Source organism: Phodopus roborovskii, unplaced genomic scaffold, assembly GCF_943737965.1.
Source record: "Phodopus roborovskii unplaced genomic scaffold, PHOROB, whole genome shotgun sequence".
NCBI lineage: Eukaryota > Metazoa > Chordata > Mammalia > Rodentia > Cricetidae > Phodopus > Phodopus roborovskii.
Window position 1 is genome coordinate 3,699,446 of NW_026126407.1, and position 17,999 is coordinate 3,717,444.

General features: G+C 47.5%; 1 protein-coding gene across 1 annotated transcript in view; it reads left to right on the forward strand.

Moving 5' to 3' along the window:
- The first annotated feature begins 7,456 nt into the window (after positions 1-7,456).
- Positions 7,457-17,999, forward strand: part of Ksr1 (kinase suppressor of ras 1) — a 125,908-nt gene continuing 115,365 nt past the window's right edge. The window contains exon 1 of the mRNA XM_051179839.1: positions 7,457-7,911. Within this exon, the coding sequence (XP_051035796.1) occupies positions 7,681-7,911 (231 nt within the window). The 5' untranslated portion in view covers positions 7,457-7,680. The remainder of the gene's footprint in view (positions 7,912-17,999) is intronic.

The window sequence follows — 17,999 nt, forward strand, 5'->3', positions numbered from 1 at the left end:
TTTTTTTTTTTTTTTGCCTAGGTGCCTGAAAACGTGTGTGTGTGTGTGTGTGTGTGTGTGTGTGTGTGTATCAGGGACAGGGAGTGTGTGTGAGAAAGAGTGTATGTGTGACAGAGACAGTGTGTGTGTGCATGTGTGTATGACAGTATGTGTGTGAGCTTGTGCATATCTGTGTGAGAGAGTGTGTGGTCTATGTGTGTCTGTGTCTTCAGTTTCAATCCTAAGAAAGTTATTTTTCCTTCCCTTTTCCTTTTTCTCTTTCTTTTGGCATTTTGGTCTAGGATCTCACATTGTAGCCCAGGTTTACCTGGAACTCACAACAATCCCCCTGTCACCTCTGCTAAGTGCTGGGCATAACCCAGCACCTAACAAGAAGGCCATTTTTCAACTTGGCTCCTTTTAGTAGCCTGGCCTAGAGCCTGGTTCTGACCACACTGGACCAGTGGTAACAGTACATGTTCTAGAACACACGTTATGTGTCAGTCTCTCTGGAGAAAAGCCTGCTCTCTGACTGGATAAATGCCTCCCAACTTCTACACATGCAAACACACCTCAGCTACTGCTAGGTGGGCAGCCCTAGCTGCTTTATTTCTTCCACCCCTTGGCCCCTTGGAGGGAGGGACTCTCAGATTGATGTTAAATATTTAAAAAGTCTTTACTTGTAAGTGCATATGGGTGAGCATGCATACCACAGCACTCATGTAGAGGCCAGGACAGCTATGTGGACTCCGTCTGTCCTTCCACCTTTATGTGGGTCTTGAAGAGTGAATTCAGTGACAAGCCCTTTACCAAATGACGAACTCTCCTAGATTTACTTTTTACAGATAAAGAAACCTGGGAAAGGTAGAGCGCTTTTCCATGGTGATATAAGGTCAGCTGGAGTCCAAGGAGACTCACGATCCAGTTGGGGAGCAAACTTCTATGGACGGTGGGATGCTGGTAAGATGACTCTGCTGTTACGACATGGTAGGTGACATGGTTATGACATGGTTAGGTCAATAGAACAGGTAGAAATGTAGAGAAACTGGGCTTCAGCTACAAGTGACAACGCAGAACCTGTGTGATGGTAATATTGTGATACCAGCCCTAGGAAGGCTGAAGCAGGAAGGTTGTGAGGCTGGTCAGGGGTACTTAAAGATACTCTGTTGTGGGGGATGCCATGCTGAAGGGGTTGCCAAGATGGCTGAGTGAGGAAAGGTGTTTGTTGCCAAGTGTGATGTTCTGAGTTTAGTACCCTAATTCCAGTTTGGCAGGCACCTTTTTTTGTGTGTGTCTTGCTTGTTCAATTTGGATAGCATACTGTCAACAGTTAAGGCAAGAGCAGTTTCTTGCCTAGTGACTAACTTTACTCCAGGTGGAGGTTCTTTGATGCTCATCACCTTTTGTTTTGTTTTGTTTTTCGAGACAGGGTTTCTCTGTGAAGCAGTTCTGGCTATCCTGGAACTTGCTTTGTTAGACCAGGCTGGCCTTGAAGTTATAGAGATCCACCTGCCTCTGCCTCCAGATTGCTGGGATTAAAGCAGTGTGCCACCAACGCCCGGCTATGTCCATCATCTTTTTTGGAAGTAGATTGGTGCTGCCAGGAGCAAATGTGTCTCACTGTCATGAAAAGCCTTATGTAATTAAGACACCTTAAACATCACATTCTGTAGTCTCTGAAGTGTTTGGAGACCATCTGTCTAACTAAAACATATCTCTGTTTGACCTTGAAAGCATACTTATAAAACCCAATTAAGTGCTTGGTAGCAGGGCCTCTTAAAAGAGCTGTGCCTCTGTACTCTAAGTCTACCTGAGAGACAGCTTTCTCAGGCCCTACGTGGATATTTGTGCCTCACATTGGGTGTCATATGTAGTTGGATTTTGTTTTCTACTGCCAGCCACAAATCACGGCATGGAGACTTATGAAGTATAAAGGCTTGACCTTTAGTTTAGGTTTGTCTCACTTAGCTCTTACAACTTAATTTAACCCATTTATGTTAATCTGTGTTCTAGCTTGTGGTGTTACCTCGCTTCCATCTTGCACCTCCTTTTTCTTCTTCATGTCTCCTGGCTTCTCCCTCTCACCTAGATTCTTCTTTCTCTTCCTATCTCCTGCCTATCTCTCCTGCATAGCTATTGGTCATTTAGCCCTTTATTACATCAATCACACTAACACATCTCATAGTGTAAGACAATATTACACAACATCATTCCTTGAGTAACACATTAGGAAAGCCCTGCACACCCCATTAGCACTGTATGAGGTGCTCTAGATAACTTGGAGATGTAGAAAGTGTAGCAGGGTGACAGGTTAAGGTAGGATATGGACAACTACTACTCTGTGTTTTGTTGTTTTTAATCCAACAAAGTTGGAGCTTACTAAACAAGCAGGTTTGTGGGCCAGTGAGATGGCCAAGCCTTGCTGTGCAAGACTGACAACCTGAGTTCAATCCCCAGAGCAGATATGAAGGTAGGACAGATCTGACTTCGCAGTCCTGTTGTGGCGTCAAAGATGTCCTCTGGCCTCCACATGCATTCGTACAACAATAATAAATGAAATTAAAAACAGAAAGAGACCAGTCTATAATTACTTTTGTTTCCAGTTTGCTTTAAAAAAATATGAGATAGGGTTTTACATATCCCAGGCTTGCCTTCAACTTGTTTTGTAGCTGAGGATGACCTTGAACTTCTGATCCTCTAGTTTCCACCTCTTGAGCGCTGGGTTTCCAGTGGTACTGAGAATTGAATCTAGAGTTTTGTAAATGATGTGCAAGCACTGTACCATCTGAGCTACATCCTCAGCCTAAGAGATGGTTTTAATACAGATTTAGGTGTAGGCATTAGGGGAGAGAGGGGTGCTTAGGAAAAGAACAGTGACATCCAAGACACTGGTCTGCTTCTTAAGACAGTGCCACCTGTTTGCTTTTCAAACAAGGAAGCCAGGCAGATGACTCAGAAGGTAAAGGCAATTGCCACCCAGTCTGATGATCGAAGTTCAATACCAGAGTTGTCCTCTGACCTTACACACACACACACACACACACACACACACACACACACACACACACACCTCTCTTTCTCTCTCTCACACACGCAATGCTACTTAGGCTTGTGGGTACAAGTGGGATGACAGATGTATGTCACCATGCTCTGCCCAAACTACACAATTTTCTGTAAGAGGTTAGTTTATCTTCTGAGTTTGGGATACGTAGAAAGTCCTGGAGCCAATAACCTGAAGGTACGGAGACATGATTCTACTAGCCCTGCTGTGTCCCCAGAACGTGGCCCCATGCTGAGCATGGCTTTGCACCCCGGTGAATATCTGTTGCATGGATGGGATGAGGAAAGTACAGACATACATAGAGATATGTGTAATAACAATAGAGAAAGTGCATCTTGGGGAGCGATGACTCAGAGGGTGAGAGCACGTACTGTGCAGGCATGGGGGCCTGGAATTCAATTACCACCCTTGTGAAAAGTTGAGGGTGGCTATATGTGTAGCCGTAACCCCAGCACTGTGCATAGAGGTGGCAGTGGCGAGACAGAATTCCTCCTGGGGCTTGCTGGCTGCTTGAGGTATGCAGAGTGATTTTCCCGGGGGCTGGAAGGACAGTTTAGTGGTTAAGAACACTTGCTGTTCTTCCAGAGGACCTGAGTTTGAGTCCCATGTTAGGTAGCTCACAACTGTCTAGAACTCTAGCTCCATGGATTCCAAAACCTCTCTCTGGTCTCCCTATGTGTCATACATATGCACATAAATAAAATTTTTAAATCTTTTTTTTTTTTTTAAAGAGAGACTATCTCAAAGGAATAAGGCAGAAAGTGGCAGACCATGACGCCTGGCACCCTCCTCTGACCTCTGTGAGCATGTACACAGGCCCAGGTGCTCACACACACAAGTGGACACACATGATAAAAGGAAAGAAGAAGGAAGGGTGGGGAGAAGGAGGGAAGGAAGAAAGGAAGGAAGGCATTTCACAGTAGTATGGTGCCATACCCAATCCAGGAACCTGAGATAAAAGGATCATTATAAACTTGAGGCCCACCTAGAAACTACATGGTGAGTTCAAAGCCAGCCTACGCTATGTAGGGAGGCCTAACACTTTCTCATCAAACAAACCCCAAGGAAGTACATCTCTCCAGGGTGACGCACACATTTCTCGGATTGAAGATGGCACCCAGGAAACCCAGCTCTGGGTGTGTTAGCCTAGACTTCAGCAGAAACCTGCTTGCGCCTACTGTACTGCTGACAGGAAGGTGACTGCCAGGAAAGCAGATGTGAACCCGAGGTTCAGCCTGTGCCTGGCTGCAGGGTAGCATTTCCCTGAGAGTGCCACCGCCAGGATGAGCCATATCTCCTATCTCACCTTCCACCCACAGGCTTGACCTGTTGAGTCTGTCTCCAGCGAGTGTGCTGTTTCCTTTTCCTCCTTGGCTCCTCTCTCCAGCCCTGGCCATTGCAGGAGTCTCAAAATTGGGAGTCGCTGCTTCTGCCCTGGTCTCTTGCTGCTTGCTCTTCATGTTGCAGTCAGAGGGATTTTTTTAAAGCTTTTTTTGTAAACTAATATTAAAAAAAATAGCAGAAGCAGATTAGATATATATTGTAATATTTACTTATATAATATATATTATAAATATGTAAGTATATGTTATACAAACATATATATATATGGCTTTCACTTTGTGTGCTTACAGAGCCATGCTTCTTTATGTGAGACAGGGTCTCACGTAGTCCAGGCTGGGCACAGAACTCTGAAGCTGACATCGAATGGATTCTCTTTCCTCTCTAGTGCTGTGCTGACAAGCCTGGGCTAATGCACCTTGCTTCTTGGTGGCATCCTACCTTACATTGTGTGTATGTTTTTAATTTAGATTTATTTTTACTTTTGCTTATGTTTACATGTTTGTGTGTGTGAATGTATGTATATGCCACATGTGGTCAGGTGCCCAATGATAGCAGCCAAGATGCTGACATTTGTCTACTCTCCAGCCCTGCTGCTGACATCATGGTAGCATAGGTAGACATGCATGCCACAGACTATAGGACAGCAGAGGTCTTTACCAGGGTGTGGGGAAAAAAGTGGTCCCAAGAGCTGGGGAGATGTTTCAGTTGGTAAAGTGCTTGCCGTGCAATCCTTAGGACCTAAGTTTGATGCCCTAACATCCACGTAATAGGTGGGATAGCAGTGTATGCCTCTAATTCTTGAGGCTTGTCAGCAAGCTAGACTAGCAGAACTGGCTACCCCTGAGGTTCAGTGAGAGACCCTGCCTCAAAACAATAAGGTGGAGAGTGACTGAGAAGTCTAGCTCATCTACTTTCTGCGCTGTGGCTTCTTAAAAGCATGGTATCTACACTAGCAGCATCAGTACCACCCAAGAACTTTCTAGAAATGCAAATTCTCAAGACCTAGGCTCAGATCTATGGATCAGGAAAGTACAGGCTTTGAGGCTATCATTGGGAGATGAACAAGTCCTCCAGTTGATTGTGAACTTGTTCAAGCTTGAAAACCCACCATTGCAGTTTTCTTTCAGGGTAGTCATTTCTCTAATGCAGTGGGGCTAAGGTAGTCGTCAGGGCTGGGGCATTTGTCAGTACAGAACAGGGGTCTTGTTCTGCCAAGTGAGGACTGCTGCATCGTCATCGTCCTTTGAGACAGGGTCTCACTCTATAGCCCAGACTGGTCTCAAGTGAGGAGTCCTCCTGCCTCAGCCTCTAGAGTGCTGGGATTACAGGTATGAGCTACCACATTGTTTTGTTCTGTTTTTGTTTTTGGAGACAGGGTTTCCTCTGTGAAACAGTCCTGGCTGTCAGTGATAGTTTTTTGTTTTGATGTGTTAGGTTAATGTTATTTTATTTTATTTTATTTTATTTATTTATTTATTTTTGAGACAGGGGGGTTTCTCTGTGTAGCTTTGGAGCCTGTCCTGGAACCAGGCTCTTGTAGACCAGGCTGGTCTTGAACTCACAGAGTTCTGCCTGTCTCTGCCTCTCAGGAGCTGGGATTAAAGGCATGCACCACCAATGCTTGGCTGATTAATTTTATTTTATATATATATGAGTGTTTTTGACTGAATGTATGTGACTACATAGGTTAAAAGGATTCAGAACCCTAGAACTTGTGAGCCATCAGGTAGGTTCTGAGAACAGAACTAGGGTTCTCTGCAGGAGCAAAGACTCTCAACTGGTGAGCTATCTCTTTGCCCCACTCCCCCCTTGAGGTTAAAAGCTGTTTGTGTGAATGTATGTATATGCCACATGTGGTCTTGAATTCAGTATGCAAACACTGGGTTGGTCTTAAACTCACAGAGATGCTCTTGCCTCTGTTTCTGGATCTCAGGGATTAAACACATGTGCCACCACACTTGGCTTCGTTTTTTCCTCTTTTAAATTGGTAGATGAGACAGACTAATAGGAGAGGCAAGTGAACAGATGTGGTGAGGTTTAAATGCTGGATCAGGAAGTACTGGGAAATACTGCTGCTGAGGCCACTGAAGACTTAGGCTCAGGGTCTCATTCAGGAAGTCTGAGTTTAGAAAGGAGCTAATGTTTGTACGCAACCACACGTGGCATGGCAGTAATTAATCTGAGTGCTGTGCAAACATAACCTCCTTTTTTTTTTTTTTTTTTTTTTTTTTTAGAAACTTGGGTCAGTTGGCTACGACCCCATCTAATGTGAAAGGGTAAGCCAGAGGAAAGCCATTTGCTCAAGTTCACATAGCTGGCAGTGGAGTGGTGGAAATCAAATCTGAACTCAGGTTCTATCTGCTCGGAAACGCTCATGAGTGTCTAACAAATTAATGTGCTGTCCACGTGTCATCTGCAGGGTATGAGATGCTAAACTTACTTTGTTGAGTAAATAAGACACAGAAAAAGTCCTTTCTCCTTGCCTGTCCATTAACTTTGTTATAGACCATTCAGGGTCAAAGTCTACGAGAACACAAACACAACTCAGGGTCAAGTGTTGTGAGAACTAGTTGAGGGTGTGCGGGGGGGGGGGGGGGGAGAGTGGGGGCGAGAGGAGAGGTTTTTTTCTTTTCTTGCGATAGTGCTGTGGAATCAAACCTAGGGCCTTATGCTTGCCGCTGAGCTACATCCTTAGTATATTCCCATATATAGAGGCCCCTAAGCTCATGCAAAAATTTGGGATCCTCAATATCCCACATTACAGGGCTCTTCTGGGTGTAAGCCATCAACCTGCCCCACCCCATTCACTGGTCGTGGGAAGCTACTAATGTGTGTGCAGTTGTGTATGTGAGAAGTGGGTGGTAGGGAGAGGTGGGGTTAAAGGAATTGAGGAGGATGGAGAACCAGGTTCCAAAGACCACGATGCACAGGAATTGGAGCAGGCGCAGAGCAGCCTCTCTTAAGCGTCAGGCGGGCGGGGCCCCCGAGGGCGCGGGCCAAGAGGCAGATGGCGCGGCGCGGACTACGAGTCCCAGCATGCTCCGCGGTCTCGATCCGGCCCCCGCGGCCGCTTAAAGGCTCCAGCAACCGCAGCCGTCGGGTCGCGGAGGCTTTCACTTTGCCGCCGCGTCTGGGCGGCGGGAGGAGCGGGTTGGGCGGCTGGCTTTCAAGACTTCAGGTTCTGGCAGCGCCGAGGGGGCGCTCCTAGTGCAGCCCTCCCGGCTCGAGGCTTCTCTGCCGAGGCGCCCGTGCCCCCGGGCTCCTCGCCTTGGCCCCAGCGGCCCCGATGCCGAGGCATGGATAGAGCGGCGTTGCGCGCGGCGGCTATGGGCGAGAAGAAGGAGGGCGGCGGTGGGGGCGCCGCGGCGGCCGCGGACGGGGGCGCAGGGGCCGCGGCCAGCCGGGCACTGCAGCAGTGCGGCCAGCTACAGAAGCTCATCGATATCTCCATCAGCAGTCTGCGCGGGCTGCGCACCAAGTGCTCTGTGTCCAACGACCTCACGCAGCAGGAGATCCGGACCCTGGAGGTAAGGGGCCGCGGCGCCCGTGGTCCCGACCCCTCTGTGCCCCGGGAGCCGCCCCGCTGCTTTCCTTCCCGAGTTGCATCCTGCAGCTGGGTCTTCCTCCCTTGCCTGAGCTCGCTGATGCGGTGGCATGAGGACCTACGACCAGCTCTCGCCTTGGAAGGACTTGGGGAAGGGGTGTTAGTGGGGGGTTGGATCGAAGCTCGAGGACTAGCGTAGCATCCCATTGCAAACCCTCTCCACCCTCACCCCATTTCCAGTGCCCATAGTAGTCATTGTCCCACTGATTCACGCGCTGGACTTTTCTCGGTGTGCTTAAGCCCGGTAGCGTGGGCTTGGGCGATGGGGGGACGTCCCCAGAAGTGTGAGCGTCGGCCGGTGGCACTGACTTTCCTTCACTACCCACTCTCCTTGTCCTGTTGCCCTTTCCTTTCCTTTCCTTTCCTTTCCTTTCCTTTCCTTTCCTTTCCTTTCCTTTCCTTTCCTTTCCTTTTTCCTTTCCTTTCCTTTTTCCTTTTTTCCTTTCCATCAGGTCTTGTCTGCCGCTTTTCAAAAAGTGTCTGCTGAAACAGCATTTTTGCTCTTCAAGCGTTGGGGTGCTTTTCTTTCCCGATGTCACAGCGGTTCATTGCTTAAAATGAAATTACCCATTGATTACCCCTTCCATCCGAAACATTGGGCTTTGGCCTAGGAAAGATTATAGTGGGAAAGGGAACCTTTGGTAAGAACACACTACTTGAGGGGGTTGCTGACAGTGATGACCTGGAGTGCTATGAAAAATAAGATGTGTGTGTTGTCTTCTCTCAAATTGTAGCTGGGGAGTGGAGCATTAAGAGGATTTGGAAGAACCAGCCAGCAAGGTGGTTGGGATTTCAGAAGGGAGAGCTAGCTCTCCCACCACTTACACATTGGAGGAAAAACTAGTACCTTCCAAGCTTTCTTCCAGGGACTGGGAGGCCTTTGAAAGTGCAGGGGTCAGTTAATAGGTCTGTCCTGAAGAAGGACCTTTTCTTAACTGGCATTACCGTATCTGTGCTTCTGTAGGTCTGAGGATGTCTGTTTTAGTAGATATGTATTTTTACACACACACACACACACACACACACACACACACACACACACACCATTGCTAATTGCTTCTGCCAGATGTCATAGAGCCAACCAGTGATTGCTGTAATTATTACAAGACCAGTCCTCCCTCCTCTCACACCACAAGCCTGAGTCCTTGTTTGATCCAAAATGCTCAGGGTGACTCCCTTAGCTGTATTTTCAGAAAAGCCACAAAGCCAGGGACACTGGGAGACTCCATCGAGTGCTGGCTATTATTGTTGTTTTTTGTTACAGTTGCTATAGCAGGACTGACCAGGGCTTTGCTTAAAAAACAAACCAACAAAGCTCTGCACCAGGCTTTTCTGCATGTGGATTTCTTGAACACAGCTGAGTGTGTGTGCCCTGCATAGTTCAGTTTTTAAGCTGATACAATAGGAAGCCTGTGTGTCTTAGTTCCGGGGTCGTTGTCCAGCAGTATATGTCTCTTGAACTGCTGTGTTGCTGAGTGGAGAGTAAGTTCTCTGTGTTAGCCTCTGTTGGTCCTCCTCATGTTTCTTTGAGGGGCTCCTGGATCCCAGGGTGTGTGTAGGATGGCTTACTCTGTATTCTTTGCAAATTCTCTTTGTCTTCTAATGTTACATTTTGACAAAGTTGTGGCGTTAGGATACCTCAGAGTCTCTAGTCGTTCAGGCCCCTGAGCTGGTTAGGCAGCAGCCTCCCTACTGTGTGCATTGTGAAGTCATCCCTGTTGGCATTCAAAGGCTCAAGGGTCATTTGCAGTATGAGCTGGACACATGTCCTGTTCTTTGTAGTATATTTGAAGGCCCTTCTGGTCCCTGAAAAGACATGACTCTGGGTGGCATTTCATGGGAATTTTGACCTTGCAGCTGGGTCCCCAGGGCTGTTACCAGCTAGTTTGGGTGAATCACTTCATCCCTGGGGCCTCAGCTTCCCCATCTGCTTGGATAAGGTTGGAGTGGTTCCCTTCAGGCTGTTTCTAAAAAGCTTTGCATTCTGTGGTTTAGACTGTGTGTGTGTGTGTGTGTGTGTGTGTGTGTGTGTGTGTGTGTCTGTGTCTGTGTCTGTGTCTGTGCTCCAGTGTGTGTATGCATGCTTGTGTGTGTGTGCTTATGTGTGTGTGCATGCGAGCTCAGTTGGGTTGAGTTAAACATTTATGTATGCTATTCTATATAGATGTCCCTGTTTAAGAACAATACTAAAAACCAGGTGTACTGGACAGATTGTGTAGGAGATGCCTTTATTATTGTGAGCATCTTGACCACAGGAGTGCTAGGGAACAGAAGGCCCACACAACCTTGTAATTGGTCCTGTTTCAGTCTAGAAGCCTGATAACTTCGACTCTCAAACTTCCCATCTGTAAAGTGGGGATGGAGTGCCTTCAAATGGAGTCTGTGTCTGCCCTGCTACCAAAAGCCTGCCTATAAACTTTCCCTCGTTGGGGCCTGTTGACATTCGTGCACAGGGTACCTTAGAACAAGAAGTACTTAGAACTGAATTTCCACAGGTGATGACACAGGGCAGGAAGCAATCCCAGAAGGCTGGATCAGGGCAGCTCCCCTCAGCAGCATGTAGAAAGGCAAATAACTTGGAATAGTCTCAATGCCCTCTTGAATTTCTAATTTTTTGAAAATGTGTTTGTGTGTGACTTTATGTGTATCACATGTGTGCAGGAGCCTGAGGATGCCAGAAGAGGGCATCAGATGCCCTGGAACTGGAGTTGCAGGTTAGCTGCCACATGGGTGCTGAGAAATGAATACTGTGCAAGAACAGTAAATTCTTGCTGAGCCACCTGTCCAGGCCCAGATTTCTCTCTCTCTCTCTCTCTCTCTCTCTCTCTCTCTCTCTCTGTGTGTGTGTGTGTGTGTGTGTGTGTGTGTGTCTAAAGGTATATATACTTTGAGATAGGTCTTATATAGCCCTGGCTGAACTCAGCATATGATTTTGAACTCATAGCTATTGTCCTGTTTCTGTCTCCAGAGTGCTAGAATCATAGGTGTCTTTCTAGAAAGCTTGTCCTTTACAACTATATCAGACTTCTGGCAGAATCTCAAGAGGCCCAGCCCACTTTGGCCCTTCTTAGCTAAACTCTTGGTGAGAGAGTTAGCTTGTGGGATGCCCCTTGACCAGGGGCAGACTTGTGAAGATCCCAGGTCATGATGATATGCTATCTGCTGATGGCTTTGCTCTGAGGAGCAGTTCATCTTGGGTTGAAAAGGGAATTAAAGGGGGTGGGGAGTATAGCTCCATGGTGGAACACTTGCCTTGTATATATAAGGCCCTGTGTTTAAATCGCCAATAGTACATTTAAAAGGAGGAAAAAGGAGCCAAGATTTAATGTTCGCTCCCTACCTGCCCAACTGTGCGCTGGCCTCTTCTCCACCCCTTAGGATTTCCGGGAGCTCCACCAGCTTCATCACACACATTTCCCCTGTCTAAATGGAAAGGGCAGGGGACACAACCAGAACTCAGTGTTTCTGGAATGAGGTTGCAGGGCTGTGTCATCTGGTGCCTTGTCCCTGGCAGGCCCTCTAAGAGGTCTGATTACTATATGAAGTGTGTGTGGGGGGGTGGAGGGGGGGGGTTGTCACTCTCCAGCTGTGCTCATGGAGGGACACCTGGCCTTTACAGCTGGGCCTGCTGGTCCCATCTGTGGGCCCCATCTCTGCACTGAAGAGACAGTGGTGTACAATGCAGCTGCTCATGTCTCATGCTCACTCACTTTGTTGGTGCTCTGTAGTCTGGTTTTTTTTTTTTTTTTTTTTTTTTCTGCCAGCATACTAGCGCCTCCCAGAACCAAACTCCGTCTTGGTCTCAGTATCGTGCCCTGGTTGCAGGGTCCCTCAAGGGCTTTGCTTATGAGTCCTTTCTGGGGCAGGGCTATCAGAAACAGTCATGGGTACAGTCTTTGCTTTTGGCCACTTCTCTGAGCAATTGCCCCAGAGCAGAGGTACCCTGGAGGCTTTGCTGTGCCTGGGAAGGCAGAGAGGCTGACCCCCATCTACCAGGTTAGGCAGAGTTCAGATTCTTCCGTGTTAGGACCTGGCTTCCTCAAGGCCCCTGCAAGTGTCCAGTGGAACTACCAGGAGTGGAGGGACATGTTCACTGACCAGGCCCTCCATCATGGCAGATGTGCTTACGGCAATCCTAGCTGGAGGCTGCCTGGACTCTGGTAGGTGGGGCCTTTGGATGTGAGGGGCATGTTTCATCTAAAGAGGTAACCAGACAGGTGAACAGCAGGAACTCCACTACAATGACTGGCAGATAGCTTTTCCAAGTGGCTCTGCGTTAGGAATACCGTAGAATGGGTCAGTCTGACTTACTGGTTCTATAGGAAACATTGCCAGAGTCTTGGTGGTTGTTCCCAAGTCAGGTGCCCTCAGAAAGATGTGACTAGAACCTGGTTCCCTTTTTTCCTAACCCAGCTAGTTTCTAGAGAGTGACATTCCTGCTTCCATTTTAACCTTTTGACTGAAGGAACTCCAGTTATCACCAAAGGGACATGGAGCTGAGGGCCTGTCTCTTTGGGAGTCCACTTTCACTTTGGTGACTTTTAACCTGTACAGACCCACTTTTCAACTGTCCCTCAGAAGAGGCCTAAGGAGGAGGTGCTGTTTGTGAAGGCTGTGAGCTAAGCAGGGCTGGGATGCGGCAGGGAGACCCTTTGGCATCCTCACCCAGGACCTGGAGGCTGGGGTTGCTGCCTGGGATAGAGAGGGAACGCCTCCTAGCTGCAGGGCTGTTTCTCCTCTCAGACACCTGGTTTGGCTCATAGTCCTGGGAAGCAGCATTCCAGACCAGATGCTTCCCTGCCTGCCTGCTGGCTGTGGTCCAGGGAGGGACCATGCACAAAGGTTCTGGCCTGTGGTGACACTGACTGTCTGCAAAAGTGTGGGAAAATAACAAAACCTTGTGTCCTTAAGCTGAGCTTTAAAAGCTCTTCATGACATTTATTTACAGCACGCTTGTGGAGGTCAGTTCTCTCCTGCTACCATGTGGGTTCAGGGAATCGAACTCAGGTCATCAGGCTTGATCGAAAGCCCTTTTACTCCCCTGAGTCATTTTGCCAGCCCCCTAAGCTGTCCGTTTCTTGTTGTTGTTGTTGTTTGAATCTCCTTGCAGGGCAGGCTATCTAATCCCATTTTTACATTTAGTTCAGAGCGTGTTTGCTTCCACTTGGTGACTTTTACTGTGGACGGATCCACTTCCCAAATGTCCTTCAGAGGAGGCCTAAGGAGGATATGCTATTTGTGAAGGCCATAAGCCAAGGAGAGCTGGGGTCACAGACCAGGACCTGGAGGCTGGGGTTGCTGCCTAGAGTAGGGATGGAACGCCTCCTGGCTGTGGTTGCACCAGCATTCATGGGAGTGACCTCCACAAAGAGAGGGTCCACATATGTGAGGGACATTCTTGGACATACTCTGTGACGTCCTCCAAGCGGGTCCTTAACAGATGCTTTCTTACACTGATTATTTGCCTGAGAAATTTCATTCCCAGTTTGAAGATGAGACAGCGGGAGCTAGGAGAGCCAGAGAGCCTGTAGATAGTTGAATCTGAGTTGACTGGCATTGAACTTGCAGTAATCCATCTGTCTCAGCATCCCCAGGGCTGAAATGTCAGGCATGTACCACCACACCCCAGTCTTGAGAACTCATGTTGCAACCTTTGCAGGTGCCTGGTTGAAACACCGCTGTTGGGAGGGTTGGGAGATTTTGGGCAGTCATGAAGGACTGGCCCAGGATTGGCTCTGTCCCAGCCCAGTGAATTGCTGAGACTGCTCTGCTCAGCCTGGAGTTTGAACATTGGGAGGGAGGCCTTCCTCCCATTCAGCTCAGCACATCTCCAAGGCAGTGGGTGAGGTTCCCAGCCCTGCTGGTTTCATTCTGAGAAAGGAGAAGCTGCTCAGAGATCAACTTACTCAGAGGGTTGTTTTTTGAGACAGGGTTTCTCTAGGCAGCTCTGGCTGTCCTAGAACTAGTTATGTAGACAGGCTGGCCTCGAACCTGGAGATCTTGCTGCCCCTGCCTCCTGAGTGCTGGAACAGGAGGTGCACACCACCATGTCCAACCATGTCAGTTGTTTGTTTGTTTGTTTTTATAAGAGCTTCCTGCTTTATTCCTTCTGAGCAATTCTTGAGACAAGGAATATATCTCTTACTTGCTACTTTTAATTGCAGTGCTTAAGATACATTAATACATGTTCCCTCTGCAAAAAGGGAAACACTCTCGGTAATAAAAAAATCGTCCATTATGCCACCTGTCAGAGCCAAGCTCGGGAACGTTTTTCTTTTTCCTTTTCTTCCTCTTCTTTTTTTCCCCCTCTGACTCTTCCTAGCTTTCTACTGTGCATTTGCATGAAAAGATACATGTGTGTGCTTGTGGAGCTTGCATGTGAATTTGTAGTGTCACCATCAGTGACCTTATCCATACATTCCTTTAGCTAGATCCCAATTTTCTTTTTTTATTTTCTCCCTCCCTCCCTCCCTTCTTTCCTCCCTCTCTCTCTTATTGTCTTCTTCCTTCCCTCTTTTTTTTTAAATTTTGTTTTTTTGAGAGAAAAAGGGTTTCTCTGTGTAACAATTCTGGCTGTCCTAGAACTCACTCTGTAGACCAGACTCGCCTCGAACTCACAGAGATCCACCTGCCTCTGCCTCCCGAGTGCAGGATCAAAGGTGTGCGCCACCATTGTCAGCATACCCCAATTTTCGATGCTTACTTTTGTTTTGGCATGTTCACATATCATCATGCAAGTAAGAATTTATTGAATTAAAATGTGCCCTGTGCTCTCCCAGGCCAGAATAAAGTGTCGAATCCCTTTAAACTGGAGTTAGCAGATGTGTGAGACACCACATAGATACTGCAATCAAACCCAGGTCCTCTGGAAGAGCAGCCAGAAAATGTTCTTAACACCTTGATTTTTAAATTAAGTTTCATTAAGTATGTGGATGTGTGTGCTGCAGGTGCACAAGTGAAGGTCAGGCGACAACTTGTAGGAGTCGGTGCCAGGATGGAGCTCAGATCAGCAGACTTGCACCTTTGCCCAAGTGGAGTACCTGTTAGGGAGAATTAACAGTGGTTAACAGAAGAGCCCTGAGCTGAGAGCCTCTCCCTTGTGCGAGACAAGATAGCACCTTGAACTTGGCCGACTGCCTGGGCAGATGCATACCTTACCCTGCTGAGTTCCTGTGAGAGGATGCATATCTGGGCCCTCTGTGCTCACTGTTGTCTGAGGGACCCAAGGGTTAGGTGGGATTCTGGAGAGCTGTCTGGAGTGTCCTGTATGGGCCTGGCTCCGCCTGAATGGTTGACTTTTTTTTCTTGCGCCACCACACTAAGCTGAAGTGCCTTTCTTTGGCCCTGACTGTTCTTCCAAGCCTTGCTCTCTGACAGCTCTTCTGCAAGGGTTCCCTCCTGTGGAGCCTGGGGTTTGAAACCTTCATGCAGATGTTGCAATCTTACCTTGCCCCTGGTTGGTTTTGCTGTCGAGATAATTATGACACAGGCCTGACAACACTCTCGATTTCAGCGTCAGCATTCAGAGATGTGTTGGGGAGGGTGGGGCATCTCAAGTTCAAGGCCAACTTGGACTCCAGACTGTAGAGTGAGTTCCAGACCAGCCTTGGGTTGGATGGTGAGGCCCCTGTCATGTGGCCTGATTAGTTTTCAGTTACTTGGAGAAGTATAACATAACTTTTCCTTATCTTTTTTCCTGGATACTGGCCAGAGGCCTAAGCTTGCCTCCCTGCACACTCTCTGGGTTTGTCACTTGCTCCCCAGAGCACCCACCCCCTCCAGTTCCTCTGAGCTCAGCAACCTCCATTGCTGAACCTGACTACACTCTTGAATGCATACTTCTTTCTGTCTTCTCCATCTCCCTCCTCCCAGCAGCTCCCATGACCTATAGCTTGCTTGCCTGCCTTTTTTTTTTCTTTCACATTCTCATAAAATTGTCCTTAAACTTAAAAGAAGGAAAGAAAGAGATGCAGTTTTTTTTTTTTTTTTCTTTTTTCTTGTTGTTTCCAGATGTGGTAGAAGACCCAACAGCCTTGTAGGCAGCTTACCTCACATCTGTGGAAAGCAAAACCCTCCCTATCAATATGTTGCCAGTCCAAGCCTGCAATTGGTGCTGTGTGGACAGCTGTTTCTGACGTGCTCTTTGGCTCCTTTTCTATTCTAAAACCCAGGTGGAAATACAGAGGTTTACTCTGGTGCCAGCTGCTGAGATGAAAAAAAAACAAAAAAAACTGTGTCATGGATTCTTATGGACTGAAAAGAAGTCACAATCTAGACTACCACCACCCGACAAAGCTACGCATTTGAACACGTCTGCATTTTCTCCGTTCCGGTGTTGGTGGGCAGCAGAGCGTTTTAATTGGGCAGATTGCCACATTGAAGCCATTCTACTCATATGATGTTCACCGCCCCCTTTTATTTTTCTGCCCTGGGCATGAGAATGTACTAGCTAACACGTGAATTCCAATTTTAAGGGGGAAAATGGAGAATAAAATATGCAGTACAGGAACTAACCACTCTGATTAGGAAAAATAAGTTTCCACACAGACAGCACCAACAGCAGGCTTGTATTGGCAGGCTATTGATCAGGAGGGTTTTGCTTTCTGCAGATGTGAAGTGAGCTGCCTATGGGGTGGTGAGGTCTTTTACAGTATCTGAAGGCTTTGAAACCAACTTGGCTGATTAAACTGAGCTTTAGGATTTTTTTTTTTTTTTCATTTAAAAAAGATAGTCTCTGTCTAAATAGTCTCCCTGTTTTGCCCTCATTGCCTGGAACTTGCTAAGACCAGGTGGCTCTCTAGGTTGCAATGATTCTTCTGGAACCTCAGCCTCCTCTGTGCTGCAATTTTGGGCCTATACCACCATGCCCAGTACACACAGAATTTTGTTAAAAATACAAAAAACTTAGAGCTCATTTTATTTTATTTTTTTTAAGGTTTATTTTATGTGTATGTCTTAGTCACCATTCTGTTGCTGTGAAGAGATACTATGACCAGAAGAGAAAGCATTTAATTGGGGGCTTGCTTACAGTTTTAGGTTAGTCCATTATCACTGTGGAGGAAAGCGTGGCAGGCATAGTGCTGGAAAGGTAGCTGAGAGCTACATACTGATCCAGAGGAGAGAGAGAGGGGCAGTGTGTGTACGCGTGTGCGAGTGTATGTTTGGACCTGGTGTGGGCTTTTGAAACTTCAAACCCCACCCCCAGTGACACACTTCCTCCAACGAGGCCACACCTCCTAATCCTTTTCAAATAGTGACACTCCTTTGTAGTGACTAAACCCTCAAATAATGTAAGTCTCTGGGGGAATTCTTATTCAAACCACCACAGTGTGTGAATGTTTTGCTTACATGTATGTGTGTGTGCTGTGTGCATGCCTGTGTGTGTAGAGGCCACAACACAGCATAGGGTTCTCTGGAACTGGAGTTGCAGGTGGTGTGTGAGCTGGTATGTAGGTGCTGGGAACTGAATCAGAGGCCTCCAGAAGAGCAGTTAGTGCTCTTAAACACTGAGCTACCCTCCAGCCCCAGCTATAGGCCATTTTAAAAAGTGATCTGAGTGTTCTCTGTCTCAATAGACAGGGTCTTAGCTAACTAAGTCTGGGGCCCCCAAAGGCTTCGGTGCTCCATTGAAAGAGGGCTTTAAGTAGAGAATGATTTTGTTAATGTGTTCCCCTTCACCCTGGCTTCAGAGGCTGAGGATTTGTTTTAAAGGTGCTGAGAAGTTCTGTGAGGGTTCCCAAAGGACTCCTTCAGGGGCTCTTGTTTCCCCTACCTAGTTGAGGGAGTGTCTTAGCCTTGGGCTAGGAAAGAGACTAGAAACTGTAGGCTAGAAACTGTTGAGCCAGTTTTGGTTTTATTCTAGGTGTTTTATAAACTGTAGGTCCCATTTGAGGTGCAAGGCAGGGTTTGGTGGTGGCAGGGAGCCCAAGCCTCAGTGAACTCAGCCACTGGAGAAGTGGTACTTTAGATTTGGTGGCAGGGGTTCTTCTGGCACTTAATCCTTCTACCACT